Genomic DNA, 17,634 nt, shown 5'->3' with positions numbered 1-17,634 from the left:
TTACTGGGCAGAATGTTTCTAATTTGATATGATCTCATTTATTGATTTTTGGTATTATTTCTCATGCAACTGTTTTTTTTTTTTTTTTAATCTTTGGAAAATCTATCTCTTCAAGTGTTTTTCCAATTTTTGTCTCCTAGAAGATTTAATGTTTCTGTTTTAATATTTGAGTCTTTAATCCATTTTGATTTTAGTAGTGTGTGGAAAGAGATATGAACCTATGTCTTTGGTATTGTGTATAGTCAGTTTCCCTGAACCATTTGTTAAACAGTCATTCCTCCAGGAAAAGAATTTGGACCCTTTGTCAAAGTTAATGTAGTTGAGTATGCTGGGAGTTGGTTTTTTATCTTGTATTCTTTTTGAGGGTAGGATTGAACTCATGACCTCTTGCTTGCCAGGCAGGTGCTTGTGCCACAGAGTTAAATCACTGTCCCCCATCTTGCATTCGGTTTTATTCATCAATAAGTCTCTTCCCTCTCCCAAATGCCATGTTGTTTGTGTCACTATAGCTTTATAGCACAACTTCAAGCACAGGATTCAAGTGGATGAGCCTCTCTTGTCCCACTTTCCCAGAATTGCTTTTACTATGCTAGGTATCTTCTGGTTCCATTAAAATTCTAGGATCATATTCTCCAGGTCTGCAAGAAATGCTGTAAGTATTTTGATTTGGATTGCATCAAATCTATGTAACAGTTTTGGAAATACAGTCATTTTGACTATATTAGTTCTGCCTATACAGAAACAGGGGTTAGTTTTCCATTTTCTCATATCCTCTTTGGTCTTCTTTCCTATAGGTCTTTCACTCTCTTTGGTTAAATTGTATTTCATTTTTTGTATTGCTTTCATGAAAGGTATTGTTTCCCTATTAATAAGTTTGTTATTGGTGTACAAGAGGACTATTAATTTTTGAGTGTTAACTTTGTAACCTGTTTCATTACTGAATTTGGCTATTAGTCTTAGGAGTGGTTGGTGAATTTCTTTGGATTGTCTATGTAGAGAACCATGTCATATGCAAATAGTGCTAATTTACCTTCTCCCTTTCCTATCCATATCCCTTTTATTTCTTTCTCTAGTCTAATTGTTCTACCTAAAGTTTTGAGAGCTACCTTGTGCAGAGGAGGTGATAGCAGGCATCTGGGCCTTGTTCCTGATTTTAGAGGAATTGCCTTCACCTCCTCTCCATTTAGTGTGATGTGGGCCCTGGTTTGTCACAGGTGGCTTTTATTAGATTAAGATACAGACCTTATATTCCTATTTCTTCAGTTCTTTTTTATCATAAGTGGATGTACAATTTTGTCAAATGCTTTTACTAAGACCAACACTTATCTTTTTTAGATTAACCATCTCTCCTTTGGAATGTATGCATTCATTAGGATGAAGTTTTTCTCATTCTCAGCTTCAGAGAGACACATGTAACCCAGCCAATCCAGCTGAAACACGTTCCTTATTAAATAGTAAAGAATTTCAAGGATTTCAATTTTATTGACATGTGATTTATAAATAAGTTTATATACTGAAGGTGTACGACATAACATTTTAATGTACTGTACACATGCATTGTGAAATTGCTACAATAATCAAGCTAATTAACAAATCCACCGTTACACACACTTTGCACTCACATGTGTCTGTTTAGTAGACAGTATATAAATCTGAAGAAAGGAGTGTTATAATCCCTTAATTATATAAGAGAATTTTGTTCTTTCATTTTGCCTGATCATTTCTTGTTTCTTGATTATTTCTAGTTTCTTGATTATTTCTAGTTTCTGTCATTTAAATGAATATCTCCATTTCATGTTTTACAAGATGTAGTAAAGAAAGACAGATAGTGGTTCTATATTAAATCGATTATTTCATTTACACTAATGCTTTTTGGGTTAGCAAGAATTATTCATGCATTTTTATTACTGTGACTACTTAGTGAGTAAGAATGAAACTTTTTCAGATTTAATGCTTAGAATAATAGATGGAAATAAGAATGTTTTGCTTAGTTTCTAAGTAAAAGATGTACATTAGTAAAATTACTTAGAAGCAACGCCACTGTGACAACAACAGTGAGCACTTCCTGCCTGTAGGATCTGTGTGCAGGTTGCACACCTTAAGAATTTTTATGTTTCATAATCAGTTCAGTTAACTGTGACACATAAAGTACGTAGGCAGTAGAATTTTTTCTGAATTTTCTGCTCTGCTAAATTACTTCATATAATTCTGACTTAAAGCCTATTCTGTGACAAAGATAACCTTAGATGACTTACCTTATTTAATCAAAGTAAGAAAGTTTTATTAGTCTTATTATAAATGTGAGAAATATGAGAACTAAGGATCTCACTTACTTTCTGAGAATGATACAATTTTTAATACTAAACAATTTGGTTTATACTAGACCAGAAATCTGTGCAGAATACCTGAGCTAATTATAAACATATTTTTTGAAATCCCTACACACAATAATTACAAAGTAAGTGTGTCAAAATACACATGAGGTTTTGATTGCTTAATATGAAAATAATAGTGTGATAACACTTTTAAGGCAGTTCAATTAAGTGGCAAACAGAAGTATTTAAATATCAGTGATTCATTTGAAGCCCATATTGTATTTTAAAATATAAATCAGATATTTTCTTTAATTGTAAAATAACCTGGAAACATAGTATACATAATGGTAGAATGATTTAAAACAAACCTAAAACGATTTGTTTAGTTAGTGATATGCAATACCTAAGCTACACTGGGAATTTCCTTTTTTTTTTTTATTCTTTAATTAGAGTCTTTAGCAAAAATTGAGTATTCAGACAGATTGTCAGACTTAATTGTATTTTCTGCATTTTGCACATGTACACTGTTAGACAATCTGTAGATAGCCTGTGTTTCAGAGTGCTCCTGTGAAACAAAACTGTTTTTTTATAATTCAAAAATCCTGAGATCACGTGCTCTTTAAGTCAAGATCCAGTGTGTCGTTTGGAAATGTCAGAACAATGCACTTTGTTTGGATTTCTGGAAATTTCTGTAGGTGTGGCTAACACTGGAAGACATTGTCAGGGACCTTTGTCGCCCTGTCTCTGTCCTCCACCCCCTCATGCTCTGCAGCACCCTGCAGTCTCCTCCTGAGTTCCCACCATCAATACCCCACTGTTGCATGCATGGTTCCTGAGTGGCCAGGCCGGTGTGTTCTGTGCAGCGAGCACCATCTTAAGTCCGTGCTAGGGAAATAACACACACACACACACACACACACACACACACACACACACACACACACACATATTTCTTCAGCTTTTATTACATTGTAATTGAAATACATTCTTTTATCCTGAAAAGTAGTGGAATACATTTCTTTTAATATGAATATATTTCAACTTAACTCAAAATTTCGTTTACTGAGAATTTCATCTTATTGCTTCCTTGCCCTCCTAAAGTTAAACCTGAAATTTATTCTTTTAATAGCTAGTTAAATTCTGCAGCTGATTGATCATTATTGCTGAGAAAACAAAATGAAAGAATTTCCTTTTCTTCCAATTTCCAACACATAGCTACATTTTTTCCTGCCCTGGCTTCTCCTTAGCTTTCTGTTTTGTGAGTTCGTCCACTACTAATCGCCTCTAGGTTTGGATGTTTCACCATTAGCCCTCTTCTCCTCTTATTTTGTCAGATGAGCACATCCAGCCCTGCATTAAGAGCTAATGATGACAGCTACAACTTGCTTATTTTCTATCTATCTATCTATCTATCTATCTATCTATCTATCTATCATCTATGCTGGGGTCTTACTTTTCTCTTCCCTGGTACAAAGTGCCTGCTACTTAAATGTCAGATGAGAGGTTGTATTTTATCTTACCATCTTTAGAATTTTCACTCTGTCATGAGCTGGCTCCAAGGCAGGGCAGGATGGTGGTGGAGAAACAGCCTGTGGTATGTCTGGCAGGAAGCAGGTTACATTCAACACAGGAGAAAGGCTTATATTATATAAAAACAACATCTCCCAGTGGACAGAGGCTGAGGTTATTTACTATCTGGCCTGCTGACCATGGCTACTCTGCACACTGTGTTTCTCTGAAAATAAGACCTAATCAGAAAATAATCAGCCTTGAAAACTAGAGATCAAAAATTCTTGCCCAATCAACCTTGCAAGCTTTACATAGAGGCCACCAGGCAAGAGAAGAGTAGAGCCAGGTAATGATGGGTTGACTGAGCTTGGCATTTCTGATCTCTAGTTTTCAAGGCTGATTAATTTCTGGCTAGGTTTTATTTTGGGGGAAAGAGGGTCACTGAAGAGGACAAGGGGGAAGGCTCAAGAGGAAAGCTCCTCCCACTTAATATAATATGGGTAATGTAGTCCTTTGTCTCTGACCCCTGAATGCCCTGTCTTCTGTCAGTGTTCATGAGGGAGGAATGACATAAATACCTTACACGTATGAATAAATATCACACCACTCATAGTTCCTGACAGCAAAACTCATTTAATCTAGCAAACTAACTGTATAAGGTGTTTAAGTTTAATTTGGATAATCATCTCTAAATAAAATTCCATTCCATCATCCGATAACATAATTTATGTTTTTATATTCATATGTTGGTTTTAAAATTGCAGTGCTACAGCATGGCATTACACAATAAGGCAGAGAATCCCACAACTATCCATAATTTTTCATATTGCCTAAAAGAATCTGATAAACCTAAATGGCAAAACTTAATGATATCTCGCATACTAATGAAATGTACCAAATGGAAAAAGAAACTTGGTAGAATTGTATATTCTTCCAGTATAGTTTATAATGATTTCTTTTCGCAAAAATTTGCTGACAGCAGAAAGGACAGCAATTGTAACTAATGTCCTGAGTAGCTCATTTAGATGCAACTCAACAGGGCCTGTATGCCAGGCCTTGTGCTGCACAGTGACCTGGACAACACTGACATTCTTAGATAGGCCAGGAGCACAGATAGCTAACAATCACCAAAAATGTAAAAGCTAATTGTAGAAATTTATCACCAGCTAATCATAAACTGTATGAAGTAATAAGAACAAAGAAGACTTATGTTATCCAACAGACTTAATTAACTCAGGACCGTACTGGAAACATTCTGCAGCATGTGTGCCAGTGTGTGCCAGTTAAGAGGTCTGCGTGGTGGCGAAGACCAGGACTGCCGAACGGACAGCACCTGCTGTGCAGGGAGCCTGCTGCCCCAGAAGGATGGAGGCAGCCAGAAGGCGCTGGCATAGAACTCTCCTGTTATACCTCCAACTACTAGACATATCTCTGCTTTCCCTTTGCAAATGTCGATTTATAGTATGAATATACCATAGGCTATTTTCTGATTATTGATTACAGATTTTAATGTGTTCACTCTAGAATTTATTTTTGAAGAAACACAAACATGATTTTTAACTTAGCATCTATTCATTGTTTTAAGTATGTAGGAATTTTCCAAACTAGGAATTATACTGTGTTTCAAATTACCCTTGTCCCCGTTTTTAAAAATATGAAAACATTGTCTGAAAGGAGATTTTATTGCCTTCTATCCAAAAGGAAGGGGACCACAGGAAATTAGCCTTTCCAGAAAGAGAAGACAGATCCATCCCATATTCACCAACAAAGCAGCTATAGAGCATCTTCGTTTCAATAACCGCATGAAAACAGGGCATCGCCTGCTGGCACTGAGCAGGTGCTGCCTAGGAAGCAAGGAAAGCCTCTTGGTACTTCAGAGCTGGGCCCCTCCCGCTAGACTCCCCAGGGTGTGCAGTCAGACTGCCCCTGGTGCCTTAGGTCCCAGCTGCAGCTTCCCACTGCTCCATGGCAAAGTTTCTATTGAATCACAAATCCAGCGGGGAGAAAACCTGTGCCGCAGAGAGGGGGTCAGCATGGTTCTAGTGTGGACACAGGGTGTCTTTCAGCTGACCTCTGCCCAATGATCTCCATGACTAGACCTTCATATGAAATTTGCTCAGTATCACTCCTGAGAGAGCTCACGGTGCCAGCAGTAAAGCTAAGTGGAGCTCTGTGAGAATAGGTCGAAGAAAAAAATAGCTGGGAAATTTGTTAAAGTCTTGGAAAGATGAGTTTGTAAGTGCAAGTTTGGGATCAGGTATTTTGTTTACCATCATTTCTAATCTGGAAAATATCTTGAACTTTCTGGTGTTCAAACACTAATTTTGAATGAATTGAGCTGTCACTGTATAGTGAAACACAGATATTAATTCCTTATCTTCAATAGATGTATGCTTCACATTTTGTTATGATTTATAAATTGCTTCCCAAGACATCACTTATTTTGTTCTTGTGAAAAAATGTGAATAATTTTTAAATTTCCATTACGTATATTTGGAAATTGAGCATACGGGAAAGATGTAACCTCTGATTTCTTGAAACTACTCAGTGACAAAGCAAATCTGAGTCTTTATTTTTAAATCTTGAAGATATAAATAATTATGTGGGTGCTCTTCTACAGGTCACCAAAGCCACAAGACTTCTTTAAGAAGCACAGTTTAATGGGTTAATACCTTGCCTATGCAGAGGTACAATGTCTTCTGACAAAACTGAAGGGGAGGGAAGGGACAGAGAAGTAAACGTGTGAAGATGGCCAGTGGTGGCCTCCCGTGATGCTGGGGATGGGTTGCGCTGGATACAACCGTGCAGTAAATTAGTGAGTTGGCAAAAACTCCAGATTAGGAACAGAACAAGAACAGGCTGGCACTGTTCTGGACCTGCAACCAATTATACCTTTTTCTTTGTGATCAGTTAAAAAGGAAATAATGCCTATCCACGGCACATGTGAAACGAGTCATGGAGTCTTTGCCTAAGATTCGCAGTGGCTGCTAAAAGAAAGAGGTGGGCTGCAAGCATTTTGTGCAAAATGAATTGTCACAGAGAAAGTTTAAAACTCTTCTCCATTCTCATCACAGAACCACAATAATAAGTCACAGAGCTGTCTGTGCAGCAGCTAGCACAGGACGCCCACTCTCATCCGACGTTTGAGGGACCACGGAGGCCACAGCAGCCCTGTGCTGTAGCTGCACCCAGGTGAAGATCCGCGGCCTCTCACGCCTGGCATGCCTCCTGACTCGTGACGCACGGCTCCTGACTGGGACATGTGTCTTACTGAACACATGCTCGTTCCCTGAAGTTTTAAGGTGATGCAAACACTGGGTGGTTCTGTTCTGCGGCTTCTCATCACTGCTGCCCCACTGGCCAGCATCAACCTCGTTACTCCCCAGAGCAAGAACTCGTGTTAGGACTCCTCAAAGCAAACTGTGTATGGATGCTGAGCCCATTCTCTGACACTGAACTAAACCTCCACCATTATTTCCTTTTTTTAAAAATAAATCAGAACATTTGCCATGCTCAACATTTAAAGACTTTAAATTTAAAATTTTAATTTTAATTATTCTGTGTTTTGCAAGGAAGATTAACAAGCTTTCATTGCTGGTATGAAGAAAACTGTTCTCCCCATCTGGATGAAGCAAGTGACCATTTCCTATAAGAAGGAGAGTCTCCTTTCTGTGAGTTTGTCTGATATCATCAGTGTAGGTCACTTCTGCACTAATTCTAACTAACTCCTATAAACACTCTCTTTCATTAGAAAACAACAAAAAATTAAACATAGTATATGCAATATTTAAATTACATAAATTAAATTTCAAATAGTCATCAAAAGTGAGAGACCACTTCACCTCGAGGTAAAACCATCTACTAGATACAGCTACATGGCACATTGCCTTAAATTTTGTGGCCACCTCGCAGTTATTTATCTGTGCATCCTTCTGGTGTGTCACTCCTTCCTGCAGAATGTGCTCAGAGTGCCCTGCGGCTGTGCTAGTGCATTTCTGTTAGGTTGCAGCAAAGCTTTAATGGCGCCACATCAGAAGGCGCCTTTGCTGTGTGTAGTGCTCTGGGCTGTTCTCTAGCATCGCCCCTGCACACACTTTAGCAGCTGGAGGGTGCCACTGTGTTTGGTCTCACGACTTCTGAAAAAAAAATAACTTATGCTATTTTTCCTTTGGTTCTTTCTCTGTATATTGTGTGTCTTTTCTCTACCAGTGTTTAACATTTTTATTTTTGTTTGGACATATTTCTAGTGCTTTTATTTTCATTAACTTCATTGTTAACTTTATTGGTATACTTGTGTTACATATAGTGATTACATTTACATAGAGAATTTGTACCTGTACTTGATATATCTGCAGTCTTCTTTCTCCCCATCTCCTTTCCCTTCCTGCAAACCTCCTTCCCCTCCTTATGTAAAAAGGCTTGGTTTCCATTTTTTATTTTCATTTTCTTTTTTTTCTTCTCCCTTCCTTCCTTTATGTCTCCTCTATAAACAATTGTTAGCATTTATTTTACATCTTCATCCTTATTTATCCTTTTGGTTTCTCACATAGAGAAACAGAGCATGTAGTTTTTATACATGGTGGAATATTACTCTGCCATAAGGAAGGATAACCTGAGACCACTTTAGGTAAATGGAGGCACCTCTACTTTTTAAAAATATGACAACTTTATTGAGATTTAGTTTACATGTCATACAATTTATCCCCTTAAAGTGTATAAATTGATAGTTTTTAGTGTATTCACATAGTTTTGTATATCACCAAAATGAATTCTTAGAATCAGCACATGTCAGTTTGAGTGGTGTCCACTGATGTGCATCCCAAGCTTGCTGAGTTCCTCTCCGGCAGTGTCAGGTCTCCTGACAGACACTCAAGGTCACTCCTCCGCTGCGTGTGTGCATGTGAGTCTGTGTGCGTGTATGTGCTTCTAACATATCCTTCCACACTTCTCGTTGTCCCCATTTCTTTGCTCATAAATGTCTCCATGTTCTCCTAGCCTTTGATGTGTTAATAGTGGCCATTTCCAGTCCCATGCCCATTTTTCCAAATGTGGGGCTGTATTTATATATTTATGTCTCAGCAGCAAACAGCTTCTTTTCCATTTTCTATGTCTCATCACATTGGTACAGATCTACACAAAGGCAGTGGAGACGGGGTAAAAGTATCTGTCCATGGCACTGGGAGCCTGCTTTTTTCTTCACCGGGGAGTCCTGCCCTCTGGTGGTGTTGATTCCTGTGCTCACACTGACCCTCTTCTTCCTCTCATCACCTTGCCCCCTGGTGGGAGTGGATTCTGACACTGTGCACAGGACACCTTTGTTTCCAGGCCTGCCTGAGTCTGCATCTCTTCTAAGCTCAGCCTTTCTTCCTCCACTGGCTGTTGGGCTCTGATCGTGGTTCTCAAACACATGGAGTACGAGCAGGGAGGCAGCCAGGCTTCTCTTGCTTGGTGGGAGCCCCAGCAGCGCCTGTCTCTGTGCTCACAAGTGTGTGTGTGCCAGCCTCGTTCTTGTCCAGGGCTCAGGGCAGTGGGTGAAGGGTCCCCCATGTCTTACCCCTGCGTGGAAGCTCAAGCTTCCCTCACATGTCAGGTCTGTGGTTCTTCCCAGAAAGCAGCCTTCTGGTATCTTCACACAGCAAGACTCTGCAGAGCATGCAGCCAGAGCTCATCAAGTGGGTGGAAGTGGCATTCTTTCCATCTACCTCTGAAATAAGATGAGTTATTGTCACCAACTATGCAAGATTTACTACGCTGTAGGTTCTTTAGACCACTATGTTAATATTTTTATGAAAATAAAATAAAATAAAACTTCATTCTCCTTCGAAACTAGCCAAACTATCGCTTGAATTATCAGTGGGTATTTTATCCATTAAATTTGTAAATGTTACTCAAATCTATTTAGACAACAAGAAAGAGACTTGAACTATGCCTTGTATATATAGGAGAAGCTTTTGCATTTTGAGATATGTGATTTAAGTTCAGTTGAATTTGTAATTGATCCCAATCTATTCAGTGTTGGATATATATAGCACATGTACTTTAAAGTGCAGCAAAGAGTTGATACCTACAGGTCCAGCATCCCGTAAATATCTCACACTGCCCAGGACTCTGAAGCTCCTCACATCTCCTCCCCATTGCATCCTCCTTTTCTCCCCTTCTAATAGGCATTGCATTTGTTGGCCATTACTGTGCTATATTTTATTTTATTTTATTTTATTTTTTTGTCTTTTTCATTTTTTTATCGGTACCAGGGATCGAACTCACGACCGCCTGCTTATAAGGCAGGTGCTTATGCCGCTGAGCTAAATCCCCAGCCCTGTGCTATATTTTAAAAGTGTTCACCAGAAGGTAGAGACCCTGACCACACAGCCGACAGTGATGCTGCCTCTGGTCCTGGGTGTTCACTGTGCTCATCTTCCCAAAAGGGTAGCCCTCAGCGCCACCCCTCCAGTGTCCTGCCCTCCTGTACCAACATGTGACTGTGGCCTCTCGACAGCCACTGCCCATTGGAGCCAGGAGACACCTGTCCTCTCCCAAGCAGGACAGACAGAGCTTGTTTCTGAGACTCTTTGCATTTGTAGAATCCCATTGGCTCACCCCAAGGACCTCTCAGTTCCTAGAGCTCTGTAGTGTTGATGGTCCATGATGATTTTCATTGGAGGTCTCCTCCCCTCTTTGTTCTGAGAGGCAGTTATTCCCCAGAAGTGTGAGAGGTGAGTTTAAGAAGAGACCATGCCAGCTAATTCAAAGATACCACTGAAACTTTGTCCTGGATTATTTTCTTAATCAAAGGAAGAATATGATTTATTATTTTATATCAACCAACAAATAATGCTCTTCCACAAAATTTTCATTCGTGTGTGTGTGTGTGTGTGTGTGTATGTGTGTGTGTGTTTCAGCTATCCTACCAAAAATGTTGTTGCTTGATTTTGGTTTGCCTATCAACTGGAAATAATTTCCATTCTAGTTAGCTGACTTTCCTATTGTGCATCTTTAAATTATGAAATGCTTTAAGAAAGTTATATTTTAAAAATAATGTATGTGCTAAATTGAACTTCATTATTCAATTTATTTTTTCACAGTTCTTTTTGTTGTAATAGATTAAGTTTTTTTTTCTTTTTTATTAGAATGATCTAAACAATGTATGTGATTAAATATGGTCTGAAATTCAGCTGTCAATTCTGGAGTGATTGAACCTGAAACTTCATTGCTTTCAATTTTCTGACTGATCAGAGATTGTGTCACTCAGTGGTATTAGAGAAACAGATTTAATGCACGCTACAAACAGACATAAGAGTGTATAAGGATGGCTCACAGTAGCTGCCAGGGTCAGGGTGGAAGAGGGGAAAAGGTGGTCTGGATGCTGCAGAGCTGGAGCTCCCAGCGAAGGCCTGGAGCGCAGCATGGAGCCTGTGTGAGTTCCCGTGTGGAGGCAGAGAAGACCACGTCCAGGGTGAAGGTGAAACCACAGCTCCTCTGAAGGAAAGGAGCTGAGCCTTCCTTCTTCGTTTCCTTTTGCACTACTCAGGCAGCATGTGCTCAGTGTCTGTCACTCCCACCCAGGTAATCCCAGCAGACCTTCTGTGAATTCCCTCAACCATGCCCAGAAGCCGCCTGATCCAGTTCAACCCTGCATGTCTTACTCCGGTTTGCAGGTAGCCAGCTAGCACAGTGCTCACCTTCCACGAGGTGTGAAGTGTTTTACTTATCCTACATGATTGAGTATAGTCCATGGGTGATTACCATACACATTTTTGAAATTTTAGAAATATGCTGCAGATGGTCTTTTACCCAAACTCCCATTTGCGTTCCCTTGAGAGAATACAAGCAATCAGCTTAGCAGAGTAAATGATTTGGGGTTTTTTCATCAACTCTTTCTAGATACCAGTGTCCTGAGGCAACTCTGTAATAGTTCAAAGGCTCAAAAAGATTTAATCACTGGAGAAATATTTATGGGTCTCTTCAGCTGAAAGATTGCTATGTGATGGGGATTCAGCATGAGTGCACGGTTTGCCCTAAATACAGAGCCTGTTCTGAGATCCTACGTCTCACCTTGGCTGTGGCGCTGAAACCACTAGAGATTGGATCTATGCAAATTAGGAAAACTGTTCAGAAAAGAAAGCCTTTGAGACTGCAAATGCTAAATCAGAAGGAAAGTATAAAGTAATTTGATTCATCTCTGTGAAGAAGCAACATAAGCTGGAACCCTGGCTTAAATTAATGAAGACTCTGGACAAAGAAAAGAATATGTCAAGAATTACATACCAAGAGTGGCCGAACTCTGCTCTTCGTGTGCAAATGTGAGATCTCTCACTGTGTATGCCGATCTCAACAGACATATCTAAAATTGTATCAGTACATAACAGGCCTAACAGTGCTTCCTTTTAATGGAGTGTTTGAAAGATGAAGTCTGATTTTTTTCTGGAACATACAGCATAGAGCTAAACATATATTAATGGTCAATACATAGTTACAGGGTTTCATTTCAAGTTCATTAAAAAGATACACACACTGATCCTACAGCCTCTGTCTCCTGACCTGGACACCATGCCCCGTACCTGCTGTCTTTCCAGGGGGTCCTGGGCTGAGGCAGGGAGGCAGACTGCAGCCTCAGTGTCTCAGTTCCTCCTTGTTAGTGTTTCAGCTTCATATTCCCTCTATTCTGCAGGTCAAGAGGCTTTGTGTGGGACACTCTGAAAATCCCTGGAGTCGTAGGGGTGAAGTATGATCTGTATTACATAGTAAGAAAGTAAAGAATCAATATTTTATCTGGTCACTGTTAAGCACTCTTCAGTTAAGCAGCGTGATGGTCAGAGAACAGGACGTGTTTCTTCTTTCCGCTCCGCCCTCTCTGGCCCCTCTCTTCCTCCTTCTGCCTGCTTCTCCCCTATTGTTATTTTTAGTCTCCTGTCAACTTCTCTCTCTCTCTCTCTCTCTTTCTCTCTCTCTCATACCCACCTATCCCTTTCTCCCTCCCTTTCTATTTTTTCTCTATTGCAACATTTTTTATCATTTTTTAAGGCCAGGTACGCTAGCCTCGTAATAATTTTCTTGATTTGAATCTATAGTGCCCTTAGGGAAGAGCTATTGTTAACACATATGTGAGAGACAGGTAAAGTCACAGACTCAGAGGGTGTACTCGTAGAGCACTGTTACATGAATATTCATAAATCACTGGTTACTTTTAGATTATAAAGATTTAAAGATTTAAGAAAACATAATAGGCAAGGAAAATTTTCCTTGAGTAAATGACACTGACAAAATTAGCTACATTTTACCAAAAGAATTAAAGATAAATATCCAATTTAAATTCATAAATATTCTACATAACCCTAAGAATTCGAATATTCACCAGAAACACTAAATGCATAACTTAGAAGTGGGAAGAGTCAATGAATAAGTGATTCTCAGAGGATTTCTTAGTTATAAAAGATAGTGTGTCAGGCTACTTTGGAAGAAGGAAGTTTGCTGAAAGTCGCCAGACTCATTGGTGGGTCACACTCCACCTGTGCATGGGGCCTGGCAGTGACAGGATGGGCTCTGCCTGGCCCAGCATCTGGTTCTCCAGAGAGCTCGGCATCCTGGTGAGCCCCAGAGCATGGCTAGGTCCAGTGCCCTGGTCTCTGAAAACGTACTTTGCATAGATCATCTGGGTTTAGTAATATCTTTGAATGCTTGCTGTGGGTTGAAATGGGAAAGAATTTCCTTTCAGCATAAATGTGTGGATCATTCTTTGTCAATCCTTCTTCATTTCATACTGAATAAAGAATCCACTGGCCAAATATGTTACGGTATATTTGATTTTTTTATATGAAGATTTCATATAGATTTCCTTGTGATATAATCCACACACCATAAAAGAAACATTTTTTTTTTAAAGTGTTCGTTTTAAGGTGCGCTGCTTTAAACTGTGGTTTACAGCATCCTGGCATCAAAGCTATCAAAGTCTGGACTAGTTCCATTGTCTTAAATGGCCTGCTACTTCTACGAGCAGTCCCTGTCTGAGCCTCACCCCTAAGTGTTTGGTAATGCGTGATATATTTTGGGCTATGCACATTTCATGTAATTGAACACAGAATGTGTGATATTTGTGTCTGACTTTTTTCACTTATCACAACATTTCCAAGATTTATCTGTCAGAGTATTAGCCAGTACTAGCTTTGTTTTTAATTGCCCAATAATATTCTATTGCACAGATATAGCACATTGTGTTTATTATCGGCTGGTGCACACTTAGATTTTTTTTTCACTTCTTAACTGGTAAGTGTAGATATCAGCATGTATACACAGTCTGTGTGCAAGTCATTTTTATTTATTTATTTTTTGGTTTATATGAAGCAGTAAAATTGCTAGACATCAATAGGTGTTTGATTTTGGAGAAACTGCCATACTGTTTCCTGAGGCTGCTACACAATTTGATATTTTTCTAGCAGAGCTGAAGGTGCCAACATTTCCTTCTCTTCTCTAAGGCAGTGTTACTTTGCTTCTTTTTTATCTTTGCCTTCCTGATGAGTGTGGAGTTGAATTTCACTGCAGTCTTTATTTGCATTTCCTTATTGCTAATAATGCTGCACAGCTTTTGTATGCTTATTGCCTGTTTATGAACCTTTTGAAAAAAATCTGAATTCTTAATCCATTGTTTTAATTGAACTATTCTCTTTTCATGATTAAATTGTAATAATTCTTCATATAAACTGGATATAACACCCTTGTACAAACATGATTTTTAAAGTATTTCCTCCCATTCTGTCAGGTGCCATTTTACTTTCGTGATGGAGTCCTTTGTTAAGAAAAGAAGTTTCCATATTAAGTCTCATTTACTTCTATGTGTGTGTCTGTTATGTATACCCACTGAACCCTGAAACCACTGCTCAATTTTTTTAAAAGTGAGATCAGGACTGCAGAGATATTTAAGTAGACGACTTGAGTCAGTATATTCTCCTCTGCTGGAAGCATTTTTATCCTATATTGAGACCCAAATCAAGGTTCCTCAGGCAGCTGACGGCTCTGCCTTGCCCTTTACTTCCTGCCTCTGTAGAGCCTAAGGTTATTCGTGGATGAGGTCTCCATGAATGCATACTCCATGAGTATGCACCAGACTGTCACAGGGGACACTCTATCCATACTCAGGTGTGGCTTCTGGGTGTCAGTCCTGTGTGGACAGTTCAGATCAGTCTGTAGACTTCCAGTTGCCCTGTTTTCCTTTGCAGGGTTTTACTTTTTGTTTATTTGATTTTTGTTTTTTGGTTCTTTTGTTTTAATTTTAGTTAGGGGTTGTGTTTTGTTTTTTGAACATCTCATTTTAATCCCCAACTAGTTACATCTTCTCTTGTCTTGGGGATTGTAATACGAAACAGGTGCTACTGTTCTTTTTAACAGGGCTTGAGTGACTGAATTACTTACAGAGAAGGAAGTCTAAATCTTGCTGGATAGAGTCCTGAAAATGAGTCTGATCACTGTGCCACAGACCAACAAGGGACCACGCTGAGCCCAGGTGAGGCCCGCTGTATCCTTTAGGATGAGGGTCAAAGGTTGTAGCAGCTGGCTTCTCTGTCAGGTGACTCCCTCAAATTGATCCTGCTGCCAAGTTTAAGTCACAAGTCTTACTATGTTTACTGAGTTCTATCACTTAATTTAAAATATACAGTGCAGACTGGTGAAAGCATTTATCTGTTTCGAGAGTTTAGGAAAAAAATAGATTTTTGACAGTTTTTCCCATTGTATTCATTGCTTTTATGGAGGAGATTTTTCTGGTTTTTACTCTACAGTTCCACAGGTGCTTCTTGATATGGCTTTGATAAACACTGTGAGATTATTTTCACCTTCAAAAATTATACTGCATTTGTTCCCCAAAATTTAAAATAGTATGGCTATTTCATACTGAATGTTTCTGAGTTGCAAAAAATATATCCTGGCTGGGAGGATACAGTGTGTATTTAACATAATTGAAGGCTTTGTTTCAATTCTTAGTACCAAAATAGATAAAGGAGAGAAAGAAAGAAAGAAAGAAAGAAAGAAAGAAAGAAAGAAAGAAAGAAAGTAAGAAAGAAAGAAAGTCGTATTCTGTGATATAGCTATGTAACTTTATTATATAGATCAGACTACTTTAAGATCTGTTTTTCATGGTAAATGTATAATTAACACAAAATTAGCGAATAACTACAAGTGTGACAAATATAATCACTAGCTGTTTTAGATATAGATAAGACAGAAACATGTCATGGATTAATTCATCTGAAGAATATAAACTAAACTAGAACAAATATGTGAAAATTACTATGTAAATTCATTTCGAATAAATATGGAAAATTTATTCTTATAAATGAGATCCCTCTTAAACCAGTGATATTTTAGAAAAATGGTAAAGTCTTTTACAATTATACTGATTATTTTGATACATCTAAAGCAATATTTTAGTTATTTATTTTGCTCACAAATGCAGTGAAAGTTTGAAAATGCCAACGCATTGATTTTACTTTATTTTAATTCTCCATAGGACTTTGGAGATGATGGGTCCTTGATTATTACAAAGGTTACCACCACTCACATGGGCAAATACAGCTGCTATGCAGATTGCTATGGGTATGTCTACCAGACTCACATTTTCCAAGTGAATGGTAAGCAATGTGGTATTGCTACAATCCTTTCTTTCCTTCTTTTATTTTTCTTTGAGACATTTCATATTTAAATTTTGGTAAGACTTTTAACTTTTTGTTTTGGGATCTTATGTAAAAGCTTTTTAAATTAAAAAAATGTCCAAGTGAATAAATGCTATAAATAGTAACATATTTTTCATTGTAAAAAATTAGAATAATGCATTTAAGCTGAAAAACTATAGAAAATTTAAATTACTGTTTTTAGTATATCGGCAATTCTGCAACACAGATTTTAGAAACTGAAAAGGCAACTTAAAATTTAATCAAATCTCATGTTTATTTGGTCTTATTAATGTTATAGGAAGTGTCTAATTATGCACAGCAAAGTTTATACTGTTAATCATATATTTAATAACCATGATGTTCACCATATATACTGTCACTCCCACCTCAAGAACTTTGCTGTATTGTGATTTAATTTGTATTTTAGCTTTTAACTTGAATTGATACTGGTTTGCATGCTGATTTAGTAATAGACAGTGTGTTTTATTAATGAACACCAATTCATTTCCACAATTATCATGCCATACATGTTTATATATGGTAATCTATAAGAAAGAGACAGAAATTTGCATGGTTTCCTTTAAGAAGACCAAGATGGCTAGTGTGATTTTCATGAAGAAGGAAGTAGCAGATCATGAATTTGGAAAAGTAGGATGAGATCACATGGAGCCCTGTGGGTTTATGTGTGCATAACTGGATCTCAACCATAGCTGTAATGCAAAGCATTTAAAGGGATCTGTGTACCAGAGAATGCCTCCTGACTGGTTTTAAAATGAATGATTCATTTAAGAATTATTTAATTTTCTGATGAGAGATATTGATTACTTAAAATTTAGTGGTAAAGATGGAGTTATATAGAAGTGGTCCAATTTGCAAAGTATTTTGAAATTATAGCTGACACTCAATGAAAAATACCATGTAAGTACAACAGAAAAAAAAATTCTAAAAATTGAGTCTAAGGAATTTGAAGAAATAGTTAATATGTGTTTGTGTAGTCCACTGGGGTGAAAAAAGAACAATTTTCAGACCAAATAGGTTTCATTTTATCAGTTAATATTTATGCAATTGTTGGTGGGAAATCAAGCATCCAACTGAGTGAAAACTTAAAGCTGCATATTTAGACATCTTTAATGTGCATAGATTGCACTTAA

The 17,634-nt window shown here is 38.1% G+C and overlaps 1 protein-coding gene across 1 annotated transcript in view; it reads left to right on the top strand.

Moving 5' to 3' along the window:
• Window positions 1–11,130: 11,130 nt before the first annotated feature.
• Window positions 11,131–17,634, top strand: part of LOC100728917 (follistatin-related protein 5-like) — a 145,092-nt gene continuing 138,588 nt past the window's right edge. The window contains 2 exon segments of the mRNA XM_063260528.1: window positions 11,131–11,283; window positions 16,321–16,439. Of these exon segments, the coding sequence (XP_063116598.1) occupies window positions 11,131–11,283; window positions 16,321–16,439 (272 nt within the window).

This window comes from Cavia porcellus, unplaced genomic scaffold, assembly GCF_034190915.1.
Source record: "Cavia porcellus strain 051 isolate PalLab524CR breed Dunkin Hartley unplaced genomic scaffold, mCavPor4.1 scaffold_14, whole genome shotgun sequence".
In the NCBI taxonomy this organism is placed as follows: domain Eukaryota; kingdom Metazoa; phylum Chordata; class Mammalia; order Rodentia; family Caviidae; genus Cavia; species Cavia porcellus.
This window is presented reverse-complemented; position numbering and strand designations above follow the sequence as displayed.